Genomic DNA, 16,850 nt, shown 5'->3' with positions numbered 1-16,850 from the left:
TTATGAAAGCGAACTAAATATCGATGAAGAAACCGAATGTATTTGCACGCCTAATAACAACGTTATTCGCAGAACAGCGTGCGTTAGGCTATCCAGAGTTCAGGTTCTCATTCGACCGAGCGAAAACAACATGGCTGCCGGTTCCTCAGGGTCCTTTGTCAGCCGTGGCGAGACACATTACGCGGAGAGCACTCTAGGCGGAAGCCGGGGTCAGCAAAAACGAAAGGAATGTTGTGCACTTAGGAGCTATTCGCTCGATGGGATATCAACGGGAGCGTCCCTTTCATCCACCCCTGAGAGCGATCCCCTGTTTTTCCGCTGGCTCCGCTGCAATCCGTTTCCGCGGACCAAACGAAAACTATATTTTTTTGTTTGTCCTGACATGACGCCTCGCCACCACGCAAAAACCTTGAAACTGGATCGAGCAACTCGCCGGACGTTCCCCCGCGACTGCAGAAAGGAGTTGGAAAGTTTACCGGTTTTCGGGGATCGCAGTTTCTTCCGGCTGGCACTTGCCACGTTTCACGATGGCGAACCCCGAGGAGCCATAAACGGAGGACAGTTAGGGCCTGCGGGCACAGCATCATCGCCTTTCAAAATCATCCCGGAACTGTCCGGAAACAGCCTAATTCGAGACGCGATTTCAACTTCGGCGAGTTTAGCTGTGAAACGCGCGGAACGTCAACCGTGCCGGTAATTGTGAAAGTGGTCTAATTGTAAGTCATACATACAGACACCTGAATTAATATTCGGACTTAGGCTGTTTTTTTTAGAAGTTAGAACAAATAATTCACACTACGTGAAGTGATAGAGAGATTTGGAACGATTGCAATTGGTCGGAATCGCAGGGAAGATAAAAGTTGTTCTTTACAACTCTTTTGACGTGGCTCTATGTTGAAAATGTAAAAATACTGTAATGTAAAAATATTGTATTACTAGATTGGGGGTCTTCATGCATTTATGGCTTTATGGCGTCTGAAAATTTCAAAAATAGCTGGAATGTAAAATTCGATAAAATCTGACACGATTTTTATTTATTCCAGATCTACAAACGCTATAAACTATGAAGAACTATGAAGCCACTGAAACTTTGTCTATAAAAATTTGTTAAAAATACTGTATTAGGGTAAGGTTGTTTAGGAATCTAAGTTAAATTTAAAAAGTAAACATAACCTAACTGAATAAAATTCATACGATTTCGTTTCGACCAAACGATTATGTAAATTCTACTGAATTTATATTTAATAAGGAACATAATTTTATCAATAATTTACTTGCAAGACTAACTACCAAACATATGCAGAAAATTATAAGAAAATTGAAATAAACTTACTTGATGACAGGATTTGTAATGAGGCTGGTTTATGACAGACAATAATACGTAAAGCAACTTGGTTGACTCGGATGTATATTTGGTTGCCGTTGTATGTGCTGTTGTCGCCATAGTTCGTTCAAAATTTAATACGACTTGAGCAACCTTACTAAATCTTACCCTACTAGACCGCGATTTATGGCGTCTGAAAATTCTCAAAAAAAGCGGGAATGTAAAATTCGAAAGAATTTGACACGATTTTTATTTATTCCAGATCTACAAACACCATCATTGAAACTTTCTCTACAAAAATTAAAATAATGTTATCTTGAAAGGGCGATTCTCTCGAGGTCCTTTGAACTTCAAAGTTTGCGAAAATATTCTCCGTGGCTTTGTTGAGGAGTTATTAACGATAAACACGGACCAATCAGAACGCGGCTATAGCGGGCAGATTCCAGCTCGATGACAGGCCCCGCTGAGTGTGGCGTTTTCATTGGTCGGGATCTGTTTCATAATCGCGTTGCCATCTAGATGCGAAGGAAAGAGTTACGTTGATGCGTGCACAGATGTGAAATGAATCGGGGAACCCCGACAGAGGATGCTCCCCAGATTCTAGAAACAGGGACTTCCCCGCCTAGAGATATTTCAAATGCAAAATTCAAATGTTTCTACGCAGACATTATAAGAATGTATTTTTATTCAGGAAGATTGTGTTTCTATAAGAAAATTAGAATACCTTAATTTTATCCAAAATAAATTGGATGAAAGTATTTCTGTAAAAAGTTATAAGAATTGTATTTTTGTGGAATTATTATTCATGATTCACTTTTATGATTTTATCGTCAGTTTACAATTCGTTAGTTCCAGCGTCGAACAAATTACTCGAAAGCTGAACGAACAGATTCTACAAGATTGTTTTCATTTTTTGTATAAAAAATATTCAGTTATATACAAAGCTGAGGACGATCGATACGATAAATGTGAGGAACGTGACAGAAAATTTCAATTCTAATCAATTTCCAGCACGGAATGAGGACTGCTGCTTCAGAATCGATCAGGGTATAATGAGGCTAGATCAGCTAATATATCACGGTCGTGGTTGCTGATTCAAGGTGAACGGGGCTGGTAACAATTCTCAAGGGGAATATTACCGCCTTGGTCAGCCATGAAACGCGATACGCGTGTCTAGCAGAAGATTTTGTATAGCATGCAATGTTGCATATTCAAATTATGCAAGCGGACTTCGACGAAGATTTAATCAGAGCTAGTTTTTAGAAGAATGTGCAGGTCGCGCGTTTTATTTATACGTCGCCTCCCACTTTCGAAGAGAAATAGCAGTGCAGACTTCTGAAACATTCCGTGCCAAAATAATCTATTAATTACTGAAATTGTTTCAACGATCAAGGTCTGAAGGGATTAGCAAAAATAATTCACAATGTGTCTCGTGAGAAGCAATATTTATTTTAGCAGAGTTCTGTATACAAAAAATCGCCGGTATAAAAGCTGTTCTGTTAGTATAGCGTGCTTTAAACAAAATAATGTAATAGTATTTTAAGTAACGTTCTCTCAATCAGTATAAACGAAGTGTCCTCGTCGATTCTACCAACTGCTGTCCGGTTGTTGCGTCGTATTTTCCTGGAACATTAAGAGAAAAAGCATTTTGAAAACTATTATCATCCTGAATAATGAATAATTCAAGACAATTCTTATAGAACTTTTTTCGCTTCTAATATACATTTTTGTAAAACATCATCCTAGAAACGAGTCTACCCCCTAAATATGGGTGGGAAAGAAAGTTCGTAGCGTTTTCAAATTAAGAATCCAAGATGAAATCAAGTGATATTTATTCATATGTTTGTTCAATAACACGAGAAGTTATCTCGAAAATGGCAAGAAGTAATAGAACAGAACGGAAAATATGTTATTGAATAAATCCATGAATAAATATCTGAATTTAGCTTCCAATTTTAAGTTACAAAAAGTTACGAACTTCCGTTCCAACCCAACACTTGGAAAAATCCTCGTTCGCAAAGGGCTAGCTTCGTCCGAGGAATGACAGAGAAATCTACCCGTTGCTAGTACATAGTCGTTGTTGGTCGTATCCGACTCATCTACCTTCTCACAGTACTGGTCAGCCTTGCCCTCGACCGGCTGGTCCTTCAACATAATCTGAAGGTATGGCAGGATGCGCCAGTCGATCCATTTCGTATGGATGGAGAGCAGTGGGTTGTCCTGCAGATGCAATTCCCGCAGATTGCTCCACTCCTTGGCGAGGTTCTGCAGGGTGTTGATCTGGCTTCTCCTGATGAACAGCTGCTGCAGGGACGTGGAGTTGATCAGATAACTGGGCACGGTGGTCAACAGGTTGCCGGACAAATCGAGCATGCGCAGTTTGATGAATTTTCTGAAAGCGGCGCCGTCTACTTCGAAAATAAGATTGTCGTTCAGGAAGAGAGATTGCAGCTGAGTAAGAGTCCCGCAAATGTCTTCGTCGGTCAGGGAGAAGATTGAATTTCCGCTGAGATCGAGTCGCTGGAGATTACGTAGTTCGCAGAGTTTCGGGACCGAGGTCAGATTGTTCTTGGCAAGGTATAGCTCCTTTATCTGCTGGGACCACCAGCCCCAGAGAGTTTCGGGCAGCTTGCTGATCTTGTTTCTGGACAGGTCGAGGACGGTCAGGTCCGTCAGCCACTGGAACGCGTCCGCCTGGACGGTGACAATCGCGTTGCGCGACGCGTTCAGCTTCCTCAAGCTGCCCAGTTTGCGAAGAGACAGCGAGGATTCCTCACAGCTCTCGCTGCACAACTCCTTGATCCTGTTTCCGGCTACCGTCAGCTCGAGCAGGCTGATCGCCAGCGAGAATCTGATCTCGGATATCTCGTTCTCGCTCAGGTCCAGGTACTTCAGAGTCTTCGGCACGTCCTTCAGAAAGTCGCTCGACTCAATCTTGTTCCCGGACAAACTCAGCCGGCCCAGATTCGGTGCGAACTCAGTCAAAGACACGCTGAAAACCGCGATAAACGACCGTCTCAACGACAACTCCCACAGGTTCGGCAGAGAGTTGAGGAACGTCTTTAACTCAGAGTTCTCGGGGTCCTGATACTTGTTGTCGTCCACGATCAACCGGCTCAGCCTTTTGTGCTCCCCAAAGTACAACAACCGGTCGGTCCTGATGTTGTTCAACGACAGGTTCAACGTGTCTAGATTGGGAGTCTTGTTGAACGCACCAGAGGACACTTCCGTGATCTCGTTGTCGTCCAGGTGCAGCTCCCTCACCAGCCAACTGTTCACCACATTGTCACCGACGACACGGATACCTACCCGCGACAAACGCAGCACCACGTCGGCGGAACAGATTTCAGGTTTTGGCGTATTGGTCCAGGTATATGGTTTAGGAGTTTTAATCACAGTGGGCGGCGTGGATGACGGATGTCGAAACTTTCCAGGGGTACTATGATCCCAGTCGATAAAACTCGGCTTTTCCGGATCTCCCATTGCCGGCTGCAGCGTCAACAGCAACACAGCTAACAGCTCCCAACGACGATCCGTCGCCATCTGTAATAGCAGAGTTGTGTTACTTGAAATACATTATGATTGTATTACGTAATTGAATTACATTGTATCTGACTTTCACATAGTAATTGAACTAACACTCTAGTCGCATTACATTATTCTAACGAACTATCGGTCGAGTCGGAAAGTAAATCGACGATTGGTGATATACAAAATGAATATGATAATTGTGTAAGTGAATAAACAGATACGCCAGTGAAACATATATTATCGTTTTTGAAGATTAAAGATCGTTGGCACTCGAATGGTGACTCCGAGGCGTCACTAAAAGTTGCTGTAGCATTATTCAAAATATTGTTTACATTATCAAATATGTCGATGATGTAACCAATTACTAAACATTTAGGTATCGTGTGAGGTGTTATACCAATTTTTTATCCATAAAATTGAAGAAATCATAGGGAAATGGAAATATTCTAGCTAGGAGGAAATTACTCGTCCAGTAAGCAATGTTGCTATGCATTTGCCACCAAAGAGAATAACCGGACTTCTCGAGTTATTTTGAGAAATGGTAGCAATGTGTCACAGTAAAGTAAATGAACTATTACTCGTTAACTGGAGCTATCGGAATGTCGCACGTTCCTTAATCAGAAATACATATCTACTTTAAATTAATTAATCGAAAGAGAAAATAGTTCGCTTTTCAGATACGTTTGCAGTCAACTTAATATGACAGAGATAATTTGATCGCACTTGTTTTTTTTAAATTGAATTAAAATTCAACTATGGAAAGAATAACTTACGGTTGAAGACAGTTGATTTTTCACGATGCAAACCCTCGCCTCGATCCGGAACCTTCGAACGACTCGGCACGTTGTGTCCTGCGAACTGTTTGATGAGGCCTCTTATAAAGTAGCGATAATACCGAAGAAATTTAACCCCGACTCGTCCCAGGGCCGTGAGACCCGCCAGCGATGCCTGTACCGTTTTCTCACCCCACATCCTCGAAAGCTCCTTCCACCAACGAGTCCCAATAATCGACAAATTCCTCACAGCTGGCAGATCGAACACCCCGTGTCTATTCTTCACACTAATCCATCGTCTCCAACAAATTTGAGCCTTTCCTTTGCGCTTTGACGACGCGATCTTTCGAAACTTTGATGCTCCCCGATCAAATCTTCAAATCTAAGAATTAATTCTGCTCCAACTGCAAGAGCTATTCGAACGATTCTTATCTAGGACGATTCTGTACACTCTCCCACGTACAACGATATATTTTTTTGATAGCATAACATCGTTTGAAGGGACACGCTTTTAACGCACCAATTCTGTCGAACATTTTTCCATGTACTATATGAAAATAAAGGACCCTGTTTTGATTATATTGGTTAATCTATCACGGGGGCCCAGGGCCATTCGATTGATTCGGCCCTTGCCGGCTATAGTTGCTGAGAAAGAGTATCGTTCCAGAAAGACTATCTCTCCGAGCTCAAGTTTGCAGAGGTATCGCGATCACCGCGATCTTATCTAGTCCGAAATGTTTCATTGCAATAAACGACCGGCCCACTGTCTTCAAGACAATGCTGAAAAGTCCAATTATCGCAGTATAAAATGTAAAAGATTCTTCCTCGTAAAACATTGGTAATATAATGTAGTTTGTAATGACACCCAGGATACATTTTGACTAAATATGATTTGTCATATATCAAAAATTAATTTTTTATAAAAAAAAATTAAACAGACTTCGAAAAAATGCACTAAAAAGTATGAAATAATTTCCATTTAATTTATGTGAATACACACGAACTTAAATACAATACAATCTTTTCGGAGGCGGCACAAAAATTAAAAATTTTCCAAATGACAGATGTTGCTGATTATGATTTCATTGGAATATGATGGACTTGGAAATCAATAGGTGGGAAGAGAAGATACATTAATATGTGTGAAAGCATGTAGAAGAATTTAAGGATTTTAGTAATTTCCAGTGTCGAAAATTTTCAATTTTGCACCGCCTGCGAAAAGATTGTATTGTATTTACATAAGTTCGTGTGTACTCACATCAATTAAATGGAAATTATTTCATACTTTCTAGTGCGTTTTTTAGTGCGTTTTTTCGAAGTCGGTTTAATTTTTTTATAAAATTTTTTATTTCACACTTTTTAGTGGAACGAGCAGAGTTTGTAGAACACCGTAGGATGGTTTTTCGGTCTTACTGGTTATTTGCAATAAAAACCGCAAAGAATAAAAAAATGCAAAATTTGTTTTCAAGGGACCAATTGGGAGACATACCCTACAAAATGCAGAAGGTTTCGTCCTGATTGGTCCATCCATCTCGAAGTAATCGGTGAAATAATTCATTTTTCGCAAATAAAATCGTAAGGAATAAGAAATGCAAAATTTTTTCAGCGTAAACAGTCTCGGCATAAACAGTAAACATACATAGAGAAAAAAAAGCGAAAAAAGGCACATACAGATCGAATTGAGTAACCTACTCCTTTTTCGAAGTCGGTTAAAAACGCCTAAAATTGCAATCAACTCATTGGTGCAGCTAACGTAGTTAAAGTAAAACGGTTATTAGAATATTGTCCGATACCACGTAATTTTCGAAGTACATAGCTATTTTCATAAAGCTGCGTCAGCTACATGCTGTCGAATAATGTAAATTATGCCTCGTAAACGTAAGAAAAGGACTTTTGAGCTTTACACCATCTTTGCATTATCGGGGAATGAGAATCCTAGAACTGAGTCTACCCCTTTAACTTTAAATTACTCGCGTGTAGTATTTACGATCTGAAAACATGAAATTTAATGTTTCAAGCTTCAACAAAGGTGCCGCCCGCACTAGCAGTTATTTCATTGAATAAAAATTGATTTATCCTGAAGTGATGTAAAGTTCCATGTACCCAGTTATGTAGAAAGTGCGAGCAATTGAAAATTCCAAAGCCCAAATAGCTATTCGAATAGTTGTCGCAGTTGGAGCAGAACGAATTCTTAGATTTAAAGATTTGACCGGGGTGCATCCAGTTTGGAAAGACCGCGTCGCGTCGAAGCGCAAAGGAAAGGCTGAAATTTGTTGGACGGTGAGACGAATTAGTGTGAAGAAAATGTAGACATGGGATATTCGATCTGCCAGCTGTAGAGTAATTTGTCGATTACTGGGAAGAAGCTTTCGTAGCGAATTGAAGACGCGTGGTGAAAAAACAGATCGCAGGGGATACAAGGAAATATTCATAGTTATTCATTCACCCTGTATATTTTCTATGTTCCTCTCGGTACTCAGGAAAAAACGAATATACGCATTTACAGTATTGCAATACAAGATGTATTTATTACTGTTCGCAACGCTTCAGTTACAACTTCATGAAATTTGCTAGGTACAGAATTCGCACGTTGAGATTGCAGTGGTTGACTTTGTTGCTTGTGAGCTTGATATAGTTACAATAATAATCTCGTAAGTAAACCTAACAGAAAGATATGTTATTCGACAGATAAAATTCTTCGCAGCAAAATTCCAAGTAGCGGAGCTGCAACTCCGTGGAGATTAGATTCGAAAAGTTATCGCCGCAACCATATCGGTGCCATGTTGATGAACTCCAGCTATAGTAATGTTACCGAATACATTTACACTGTGATTCCTTTAGTCGCAAACAATTACTAATGAAATTGAAAAGGCTTCGATATCAAGCATTTATCGGGACCCTGTAGAACTGAAATTTTAGATCGCCTTAGAACACGTCTTCGGAAAGTTGTTTATGATTGATTAATCTGTAACTGAACATGCGAGAAATTGACATAGCAATGTTGCTGATGATACACTCTGGTTCCTTTGGTCGCAAAAGATCATCAATTAAATTTACAAAGCCTTGAAATAAATTATATATAGGTGCCAAAGTGGATCGTGCAATTGTCCGGGAGAAGTTTGAAGTCTTGTTCATCGAACCTCTCGATCTGGTATACAGTCATGAACAGGTGCCTTAGATCGCTGTTGGCCGTCGTCAGAGATGTGTCAGAGAACCTCGCGAACGAGTTCGACTTGAGGTTCAAGGTCAGGAGGTGCTCCAAACTATGTGCCCAGCCAATTGGCAAGGAGGCCAATTTATTCTCCGACAGGTCTAGTATCTCGAGCACAGGGTATCCCTGAAACGTGGTGGCATTGATGTGGGAAATGCCATTGCCCCGAAGACACAATATTTTCAAGGAATCCGACTTTCTCTCCGCGACCTCATTGATACGGTTGTGGTTCAACACTAAACCGCGTAACCGCGACAGAACTTGCACGTCCGGCATTATCGAGAACATGTTGTTACTCAAAAGCAAGCTCTCCAAGTTACTCGTGTACTGGAACATGTTGTCAGGCAGATAATAGAGAGAGTTTTGCGACAAATCCAATGCCCTTAAAGCGTTTCGAGGACTATCGAAGAATGTTTCTATTTCAGTCGTGCGCAAAGAACAATTCCTGCACGACACAACTTCTAGGTTGACGATCTCAGAGGGAATATGGAAGTCATTGTTGTAATTATACCTGTCGAGGTACAAAGACTGGAGGTTACTGACTGCATTCAAGGGAAATTCATTGAACCTGGTTCCCTCTAAATGCAAGTGCCGTAAAGTAGTTGGTAATCGCCATAATCTGGATCCCAAGCTAGAGCCGTAGCCCATCAGATATAGCGTAGCAAGACCTGGGAGTTTGGCCTCGATAGACGCGTCTATGGAACATCTTTCGATATCGCTCAGGTGAAGAGTTTCCAGGTTCGGAAAGTGTCCTGTCATCGTACACCTGTCGTAATTATCGTACCCATTAGAACTGATGCGATCCAGAACCAATGTCTTCAAGCTGTATGAACTGCTATCATGGAAGACGTCCTTCGCTGGATACGCGTTCGCCGTCAAGTTCAGGCACTCTATGTTCGGAACGTCAAGAAAGAAACTGTTAGGTATATCCGATATTTTGTTGAATGACAAATCAACGTGTCGAATTTTATCGCTCCTGATCACGTGTGTCGGAATCATCGATAAATCTAAATTCTGCAAGTTGACGGCGTCTTCTTCGCCGCACTGTTTGCCCGGAGCCCTCGGCAACAACTCATTCTCAACATCAATGTCGGTGGTCCCGCTAAAATCGATCTCTCGGATTGATGGAAACTGTGGAAACAACAGCACCAAGACGAGCCCGCACGCCCACGTCATTTCGAACATCTGAAACAGAGAATTTTCAACTATAATTAGGGGCGTGCAATAACCCGAAATATGTATCGGAAACCCGATGGTCGGGACGAGTCGGGTTGGGTCAGATTCCTGATAATTTCGAGAATGACATGACACTCTTGAAAAAAATTCGTAGTGGACAACATTCTTGCAATGAAAAGAATTTTGTATAATAATTAAATAGTATATTAGATTAAATATACATATAATATATTTACACACAAATATATAAAGAATCAATTATTTCGAGAATCCCTACTTTTTCGGGAATCCAGATAAATTCGAGAATCTCGAAATTTTCGGGTACCCGTCCCGATCCCGAAAAAATTCCGTTTTCCCGACCCGATCCGATATTTAGGGTTCTCGCACACAACCCTGACTATAATATACATATACAGGCGATCCCAAAAATGTTGTACTTCCTTGAAACGGGTGATTCCAGAGGTCATTTGGAGACTTCTCCGCGACTTTATTTGCGAGTTATTGATGAAAAACACGGACCTGCCCCTTTTTCACGAGGGCAAGGTTTGGCATGGATTTGCGACTGCAAAGTTTGCACTAAAATACCGAAGCTAACGCGGTAACAGATGGGTCGAAATCGGAATTTGTCGACAAGTTTTGGTAGCAAATCGATAGCAAATTGCTTGCTTGGTAAGCAGGTCCCATTTGAAATAATAAAAAGTGAAAAGTACAGTAGGACCTCGATTAACCGGCTTTGATCGGGAGACAAACAGCCCGGATGAATTAAGGCCCGATGGATAATCGAGACCCGAGGAAATAATTAAGTTAATAATTATCCGTTTCTTTATCAATATTGAAGCATTGAAGTGAATATAATTCTTGTTTCTTCCATGCAATGTTCTAACCACTATAACGGCGAAAAGAAATATACAGCAAGAAGTTTAGAAAACTATTTAGAAAAGTCAGTAATGGGATGAAACCTTTTGTATTTTTAAACAAAAAATCACTTGCACTTACAGATAGAGACGTATACGTTTCCGGATCGACAACTGTTGCTGCATAGATTCGATTCGCATAAAGCAATTCTTTATATAAGACCGATAGCAACACGATATCAGAGCTAACTCGATCGACACTAAAATTATCAAGGACAGATAATTCAAATGGTACGAGTCGCAGTCTCGTAAACAGTTGACTAACGCTCTATATGGTTTTGAAAAACGCGATTGCTTCTCACGAAGTCTACAATTCTTTCGTGCTCCGCACCAGTGGCGCACCCAGGATGCAATCTTGGGGGGGGGCAGTTGAACCCAGCCCTCGGTTTTGCGTGATTACCTTTTTTTTACCCAACATATCTGTCGAGAGCTATTCCGCGATTTTATTTTTGGAAACTAAACATTTTTTCTTGGGGTGGACTTGGCCCCCTGCCCCCCCCCCCCCGTAGGTGCGCCACTGCTCCGCACAGTACTACAAGTGAGTTTCTCTATAATGTGAACGCAACTGAGTCAACCTCTGCAACAGTTTTCTACGAAGGCACATTTATACCTCAATAAACAATGGAATGTTAATTGCATTAATCGATTCAGTCCTTGATTCAATCCCATTATTTCGTCTCTGACAGTGAGCATTAATCAATTTGTCCTAGTGAACATTTTAATTAATGTTTCGCATTCGACACGCAAATCTTGTTAACTTATTATTGTCCGTGAAAATTTATAAATTCGAATTTATTATAAGTCTGCATTGTTCACAACAAACCAATCGGTTAATAGTAAAATGTAAGTAGTTCTAATTAGCTCGTACGCTCCACCATCTTGTCTTCGTTCAACTTCTGCGAGGTTTCTTCCGTCGCTGTCGTTTTAGCGACTGGCACTGACCGACGACGCTGGTAACGCACTTCCTGCGGTTGATCGTTGTATCGATCCTTTATGTCTTCCCAGAATCTCTGCAAAAAAGAACAGACGTTCAAATAAATTTATCCAATGTTCTCTTATAATCTTTCACCGGAATTCTTTCCCCTCAATTCGAGTCAATTCCCCTGTTCGGGCGACAAGCTGGCAATAAGCTTGCCAGCAAAATAATTGGAGACATAAATGAACGACATACTCCTTTGTTGATCCATTCGAAGATGCTCTCAGTCGCCGAATCGAAAGCCCTCTCGAAGAACATCGAGGAAATGACAACACCGAGGACAAAAGTGGACGTCCGCTTGAAAACGTATCGATAAAGAAACTTCGAAGCCATCGCCGTCGAACTTAATTAAACTATTTCAGCTACCGTTAAACTATTACACTTATCGACGCGAAGTTATCCGTGAAAGTTCGATTCCGGAATCGAATAAACGCGAATAATAAACGGCGCAATGTTTCCTCCTTTTAGTTAGTTTTCTCCACTGCTCCCAAACGTCTCGCAAGGTAATCAAGGCTGTTCGCAATACACCATTGTATTACGATGTAACATTATTTCAATAATTTTAATAACTTGTAAAAAATTTGTATTTACATTGATTGAAATAAAAATTACACTTACACGTGTACGGAAAATTCTAAGGACATTCGATGGCGGTGTCGCAGGTACGAGGCACTCACTCACTCTATTGGATGAAAATTGTCTGTTTCGCAAAACGTACGAAAACTGCAAATCGGTCAACTTGTTTCCTTTATAGTTTCCAAATAGGTGTGCAGTAGCTAACGCGTCAAGTGTTATCTAATAAGCTGCAACACTATCGAAGAGAACAGCAAAAACACCGCACTCTTGGCTAGCATCGCAGCTCCGTTGTACTCTAAGTAACAAGTGGACCGTTTCAGCAAATGGTAGTTAGGAAGTTAAGCCCGAAACGTTAGTCTTTCCCGGCGACGATGCCGAGGTTCCGCATTTCGGAAACCGGTTCTTGCAACACTTTACGCGACAATCTGATCTGCCCGCTGACCGGATCTCGTCCAAAATATTTCACTTGTATCTCATGGCCGACTTGGAAACCGAGCACGCTGGGATGATGGACCCTGCGCCGGTCTAGCTGCGAGTTCGGCAGCAACGTCGGATTCATGGTGGGATACAATGTGATCATCAGCCCGATGTCCCGAACTTCGGTGATCTTCGCCGTGTAAATGTCGCCGAACGTCAGTTCCGGCTCGCTCTCCTTCGTCAGGATTTGATCGATCATCTCTTTGGCTTCAGTCATCGCGTTTTTGTTAGGCGCGAATAAGGAGTACATGTTCTCGCCTTGTGAGTTTATCTGCGAAAGCGAATATCGGTGATCATCGAGCTCGTTCGAATCAGTTCGAGCAAGGCCGGGGTCGCACGAGCGTTGAAATGACGGACGTTGCAACATGCGTTAAAGTGTTTCGCGTGGGATCGATCACACGAGCAACATTTTCTTATGTATGTATGTATGTATGTATGTATGTATGTATGTATGTATGTATGTATGTATGTATGTATGTATTAGAGATCGCGATTTTGAACGTGTACTAAAATACACGTGTACACGTGGTACGTGAATCGTGTAGTACGAATTTAAGAATCCGTGATATGCGAATACGGATTCATTCGGCACGTTCAAGTTTAATGCGTTATTGTTTTTCGATCGAATTCTTTTCGACTGGTACCCGTGTATTTTAATTTCACAAATATTCGTGTATTTTAATATATGGCGATATAACGTCGAACAATTTACCGCGACTTTATTATTGTCTCACTTCTAACGTCAACAGTCGAAAAGAATTCGATCGAAAAACAATAACACATCAGTTGTCGGACTCGAACGTGTGCCGAACGGATCCTTAAAGCCTTACTACACGACTTGTGGTTCACGTACCACATGTATTTATATACACGTGAAATAGGGATCTCTAGTATGTATGTATCGTCTGTCGCGTCGGCGCTCGTGCGGCCCCGGCCTAACGAGAGATTCGATTGCCGTACATTTACACCAGTTTCGGCAAAGATTTTCTTCATGTTATAGCCTCCAACTCCAAGGAACTTCGCGCGTTGATGCACGGGCACCTCGATGGTTTCGTACAGCGGCTGATTATCCGCCTTGCACTCCCGCGGGGACATTATCACAGCGTTCATGATTTGAAGTATCTTCTGTTTCGCCATGGTTGCCTTCTGTATACTCTCCATTACCACTTTTGTAGGCAGACCCGGCACTTTCACGTCCAATTGCACAGAGGTGAATCCTTTCTTCGAGCCAGCTGCCTTGAAATCCATATCCCCTAAATAGTCTTCTATACCCTGTAACCGAAGCAATGAGACGTTAATCTCGTTCCGCCTTCTTCCTGCTGGAATTTCAATGGAAACGTAGTTACTAATATGTCCGTTAGTATATGGTACTGGTCTGTCTGCTTCGAGTTACTGTCGTCAAAGTTCGAAACCAATCCAATAGCTACGCCAGCGACTTGAGCCGATATCGGCACGCCTGCATCCATTAACGCCATACTGCCACCGCACACAGATGCCATCGACGAGGAACCTGCATGTACAGCATCAGAAAACACCGAGCAAAATATTTGTCCGTCGTTGCACGCGCCAGCAACTTACCGTTTGACTCTAGCACTTCGCTTGTCAGCCTTATAGAGAAAGGATAATTTTTTGGTATCACTGCTCTCAAACCTTTCTCCGCTAACGCCCCGTGACCTATCTCTCTACGGTTGGTTCCAGTAACCTTTCCGATCTCGTTAGTCGCGTACGGTGGAAAGTCGTAATGGAGGAAGAAATTCTTGTCTTTGATTCCGCTGAAAGTTCATGCAGAAAAAGCATTTTAATCTCCTTTAATCTATCTCCTATTTTACTATAAACGCATAAAATCCACAATCTAGTTATAAAAAAACTGTTACGCAGATTACCTGATCAGCGATGTAATACTGTCCATCCTGAGGGCGTTCTCTATGGAATCGAGAGTGACAGTGCACATAACTTGGGTCTGTCCTCTTTGGAAAAATGCAGAACCATGAAGCGGTTTGAACAAACCTACTTGACACTTTATATCTCTCAGATCACCGAACTCACGACCATCGCATCTGAAATTTATCGAGTTACTTACATGCGCGATTGATCACACTGTCCGACACCAATTCATCTTGATGTTGGACAATGTTATTACTAGACTGCAGATCTTTATGCAAAATAAAATTTTTATACATCAATTGCAAGCTATAGGAGCTAAGTAAAAATTTATTTTCCTCATTAATGATTTTTATATGTTAAAGATAGTATATCGGCATTGTTAAACTCTTTCAATCTTTTTCCTGTTTTGAATTACACCTACTCATTTTTGTCATAAACGCATAAAATCTGCAGGCTAGTTATTATGTACCATTTCACATTACCTTTTATGTGTTTCGAATATCAACGACCTAAAGGTCTTTTTAACAAGTGTATCGAAAGCTGTTTTTACAGCTTCTGGATTATCTTCCTTGAAACGTTCTAACAGTCTCATTCTTAGATCGTTAATGGCATTGTCACGTGAAATCTTATCGTGAGTATAACACGTGAAAACCTTACGTATTTCTCGTTCCGAAAATTCCCTCACAGGCCCCGACATGTCTTTAATGTTTTGTTCGGGGATTTGAGTCTTTGGTTTACCTATACGATCTCTCAATTGCGTTATAGACGACACGATCAACTGACATTCTTTGACGGCCATTCGTATTGCTTTCCTGAGGTCTGGCTCCGAGACATCATTAGCCGAACCTTCGATCATGATAACACAACTTTTCGACGTACATGTTACAATGAGGTCTAAATCGCTGTGTTGAAGATCGCGTCTCGAAGGATTGATTACAATCTGATTATCGATCATGCCAATTCTGACGGCTCCTACAGGTCCGTTCCATGGAATGTCTGAGACGCTTAAAGCTGCTGAGACCGCATTGATGGACAACACTTCAGGATCATTAACTCCATCGACAGCCAACAAATTGCATACTACTTGGGTTTCGTAACAATACTTTTTGTGGAACAACGGCCGTACAGACCTGTCTATCAACCTGCTCGCAAGAATCTCGTGTTCTGTGTGTCCTAACTCTCTGCGAAAATAATTCGACGGTATACGTCCAATCGCAGCGGCTTTCTGCCGATAATCCACCGTCAATGGAATTATGTGACCATGCACTGGCTCGTTCTTTCGAACCGCAGTGGTCATAACCGAGGTTTCGCCGCATTTTGCAATCACGTTTCCGCTAGTGAATCGAGCGTACTTGCCGGTTAACAAACTAATCGTTTTCCTACAAGAATACAGAACGATTATAATTGAAAAACAAATACGTGGGATAAAGTTCTTCTCGAACGTTCACTGTACAGTGTACACTAACCGGATTTAGGTTAAACGAACACGTGACATTCTTACCCGTCCGATAATTTGATCTCCTCGATCTGTTCCGTGGATTCTGTTGGATTCGCATTACTATGGATATTTCCATTCTTGCTGTGATTCCTCGATCGTAGAAAAAGTAAACTTCTCTTATTAAACAATCCACTGCGCCTCAATAATACCATCTTCACGTGAAACAGAAATTTGATTTTAACATGCCATGATGACCATCGAACAGGAAGGAAAAGTCCTGTCGCTGACAGGCTGACAACGGTGATTTCGACTTCGTGACCATTCGTGACGTGACTGCTGGTGACTGCCCACGTGACTGCCGTGGACTGCCGTGACTGTTCGTGACTGTTCGTGACTTCGAACTGCTTCAAACACTTCGACAGCATTCGACAGCTACGGATTATAGTTATATATATGTTATATCTCGTCGGTGGTTATATATTGTATATTGCCCACATTCGTCATCTGGTATATATAGATGAAGTAATCTTGGATCTACACGGTCAATCAGGAATGACAGTCTGATTGAAC

The 16,850-nt window shown here is 41.5% G+C and overlaps 2 protein-coding genes across 3 annotated transcripts; both read right to left on the bottom strand.

Moving 5' to 3' along the window:
* Positions 1 to 2,468: 2,468 nt before the first annotated feature.
* Positions 2,469 to 11,552, bottom strand: LOC143210791 (uncharacterized). Its single transcript, XM_076427982.1, has 4 exons — positions 8,716 to 11,552; positions 5,751 to 5,880; positions 3,428 to 4,889; positions 2,469 to 2,947 (listed from the first exon to the last, which is right to left on the bottom strand). The coding sequence occupies exons 1-4, from the start codon at positions 10,022 to 10,024 to the stop codon at positions 2,912 to 2,914; spliced, it is 2,937 nt and encodes a 978-aa protein (XP_076284097.1). The 5' UTR covers positions 10,025 to 11,552; the 3' UTR covers positions 2,469 to 2,911.
* Positions 11,553 to 11,706: 154 nt separating this feature from the next.
* Positions 11,707 to 16,712, bottom strand: Pnpase (polyribonucleotide nucleotidyltransferase 1). Of its 2 annotated transcripts, XR_013009308.1 has the most exons (8): positions 16,344 to 16,712; positions 15,325 to 16,221; positions 14,842 to 15,015; positions 14,537 to 14,730; positions 14,305 to 14,468; positions 13,919 to 14,230; positions 12,524 to 13,229; positions 11,707 to 11,939 (listed from the first exon to the last, which is right to left on the bottom strand). XR_013009308.1 is itself a non-coding variant. In XM_076427689.1 (7 exons), the coding sequence occupies exons 1-7, from the start codon at positions 16,703 to 16,705 to the stop codon at positions 12,834 to 12,836; spliced, it is 2,499 nt and encodes an 832-aa protein (XP_076283804.1). In that variant the 5' UTR covers positions 16,706 to 16,712; the 3' UTR covers positions 12,449 to 12,833. The 2 variants fall into 2 exon arrangements, 1 of the variants encoding a protein (XP_076283804.1); XM_076427689.1 differs by lacking the exon at positions 11,707 to 11,939 and having other exon boundaries at positions 12,449 to 13,229.
* Between the last annotated feature and the right edge of the window lie 138 nt (positions 16,713 to 16,850).

This window comes from Lasioglossum baleicum, chromosome 7 (assembly GCF_051020765.1).
Source record: "Lasioglossum baleicum chromosome 7, iyLasBale1, whole genome shotgun sequence".
NCBI lineage: Eukaryota > Metazoa > Arthropoda > Insecta > Hymenoptera > Halictidae > Lasioglossum > Lasioglossum baleicum.
Note: the sequence above shows the minus strand (reverse complement) of the source record. Positions and strands in the feature narration are given on the sequence as shown.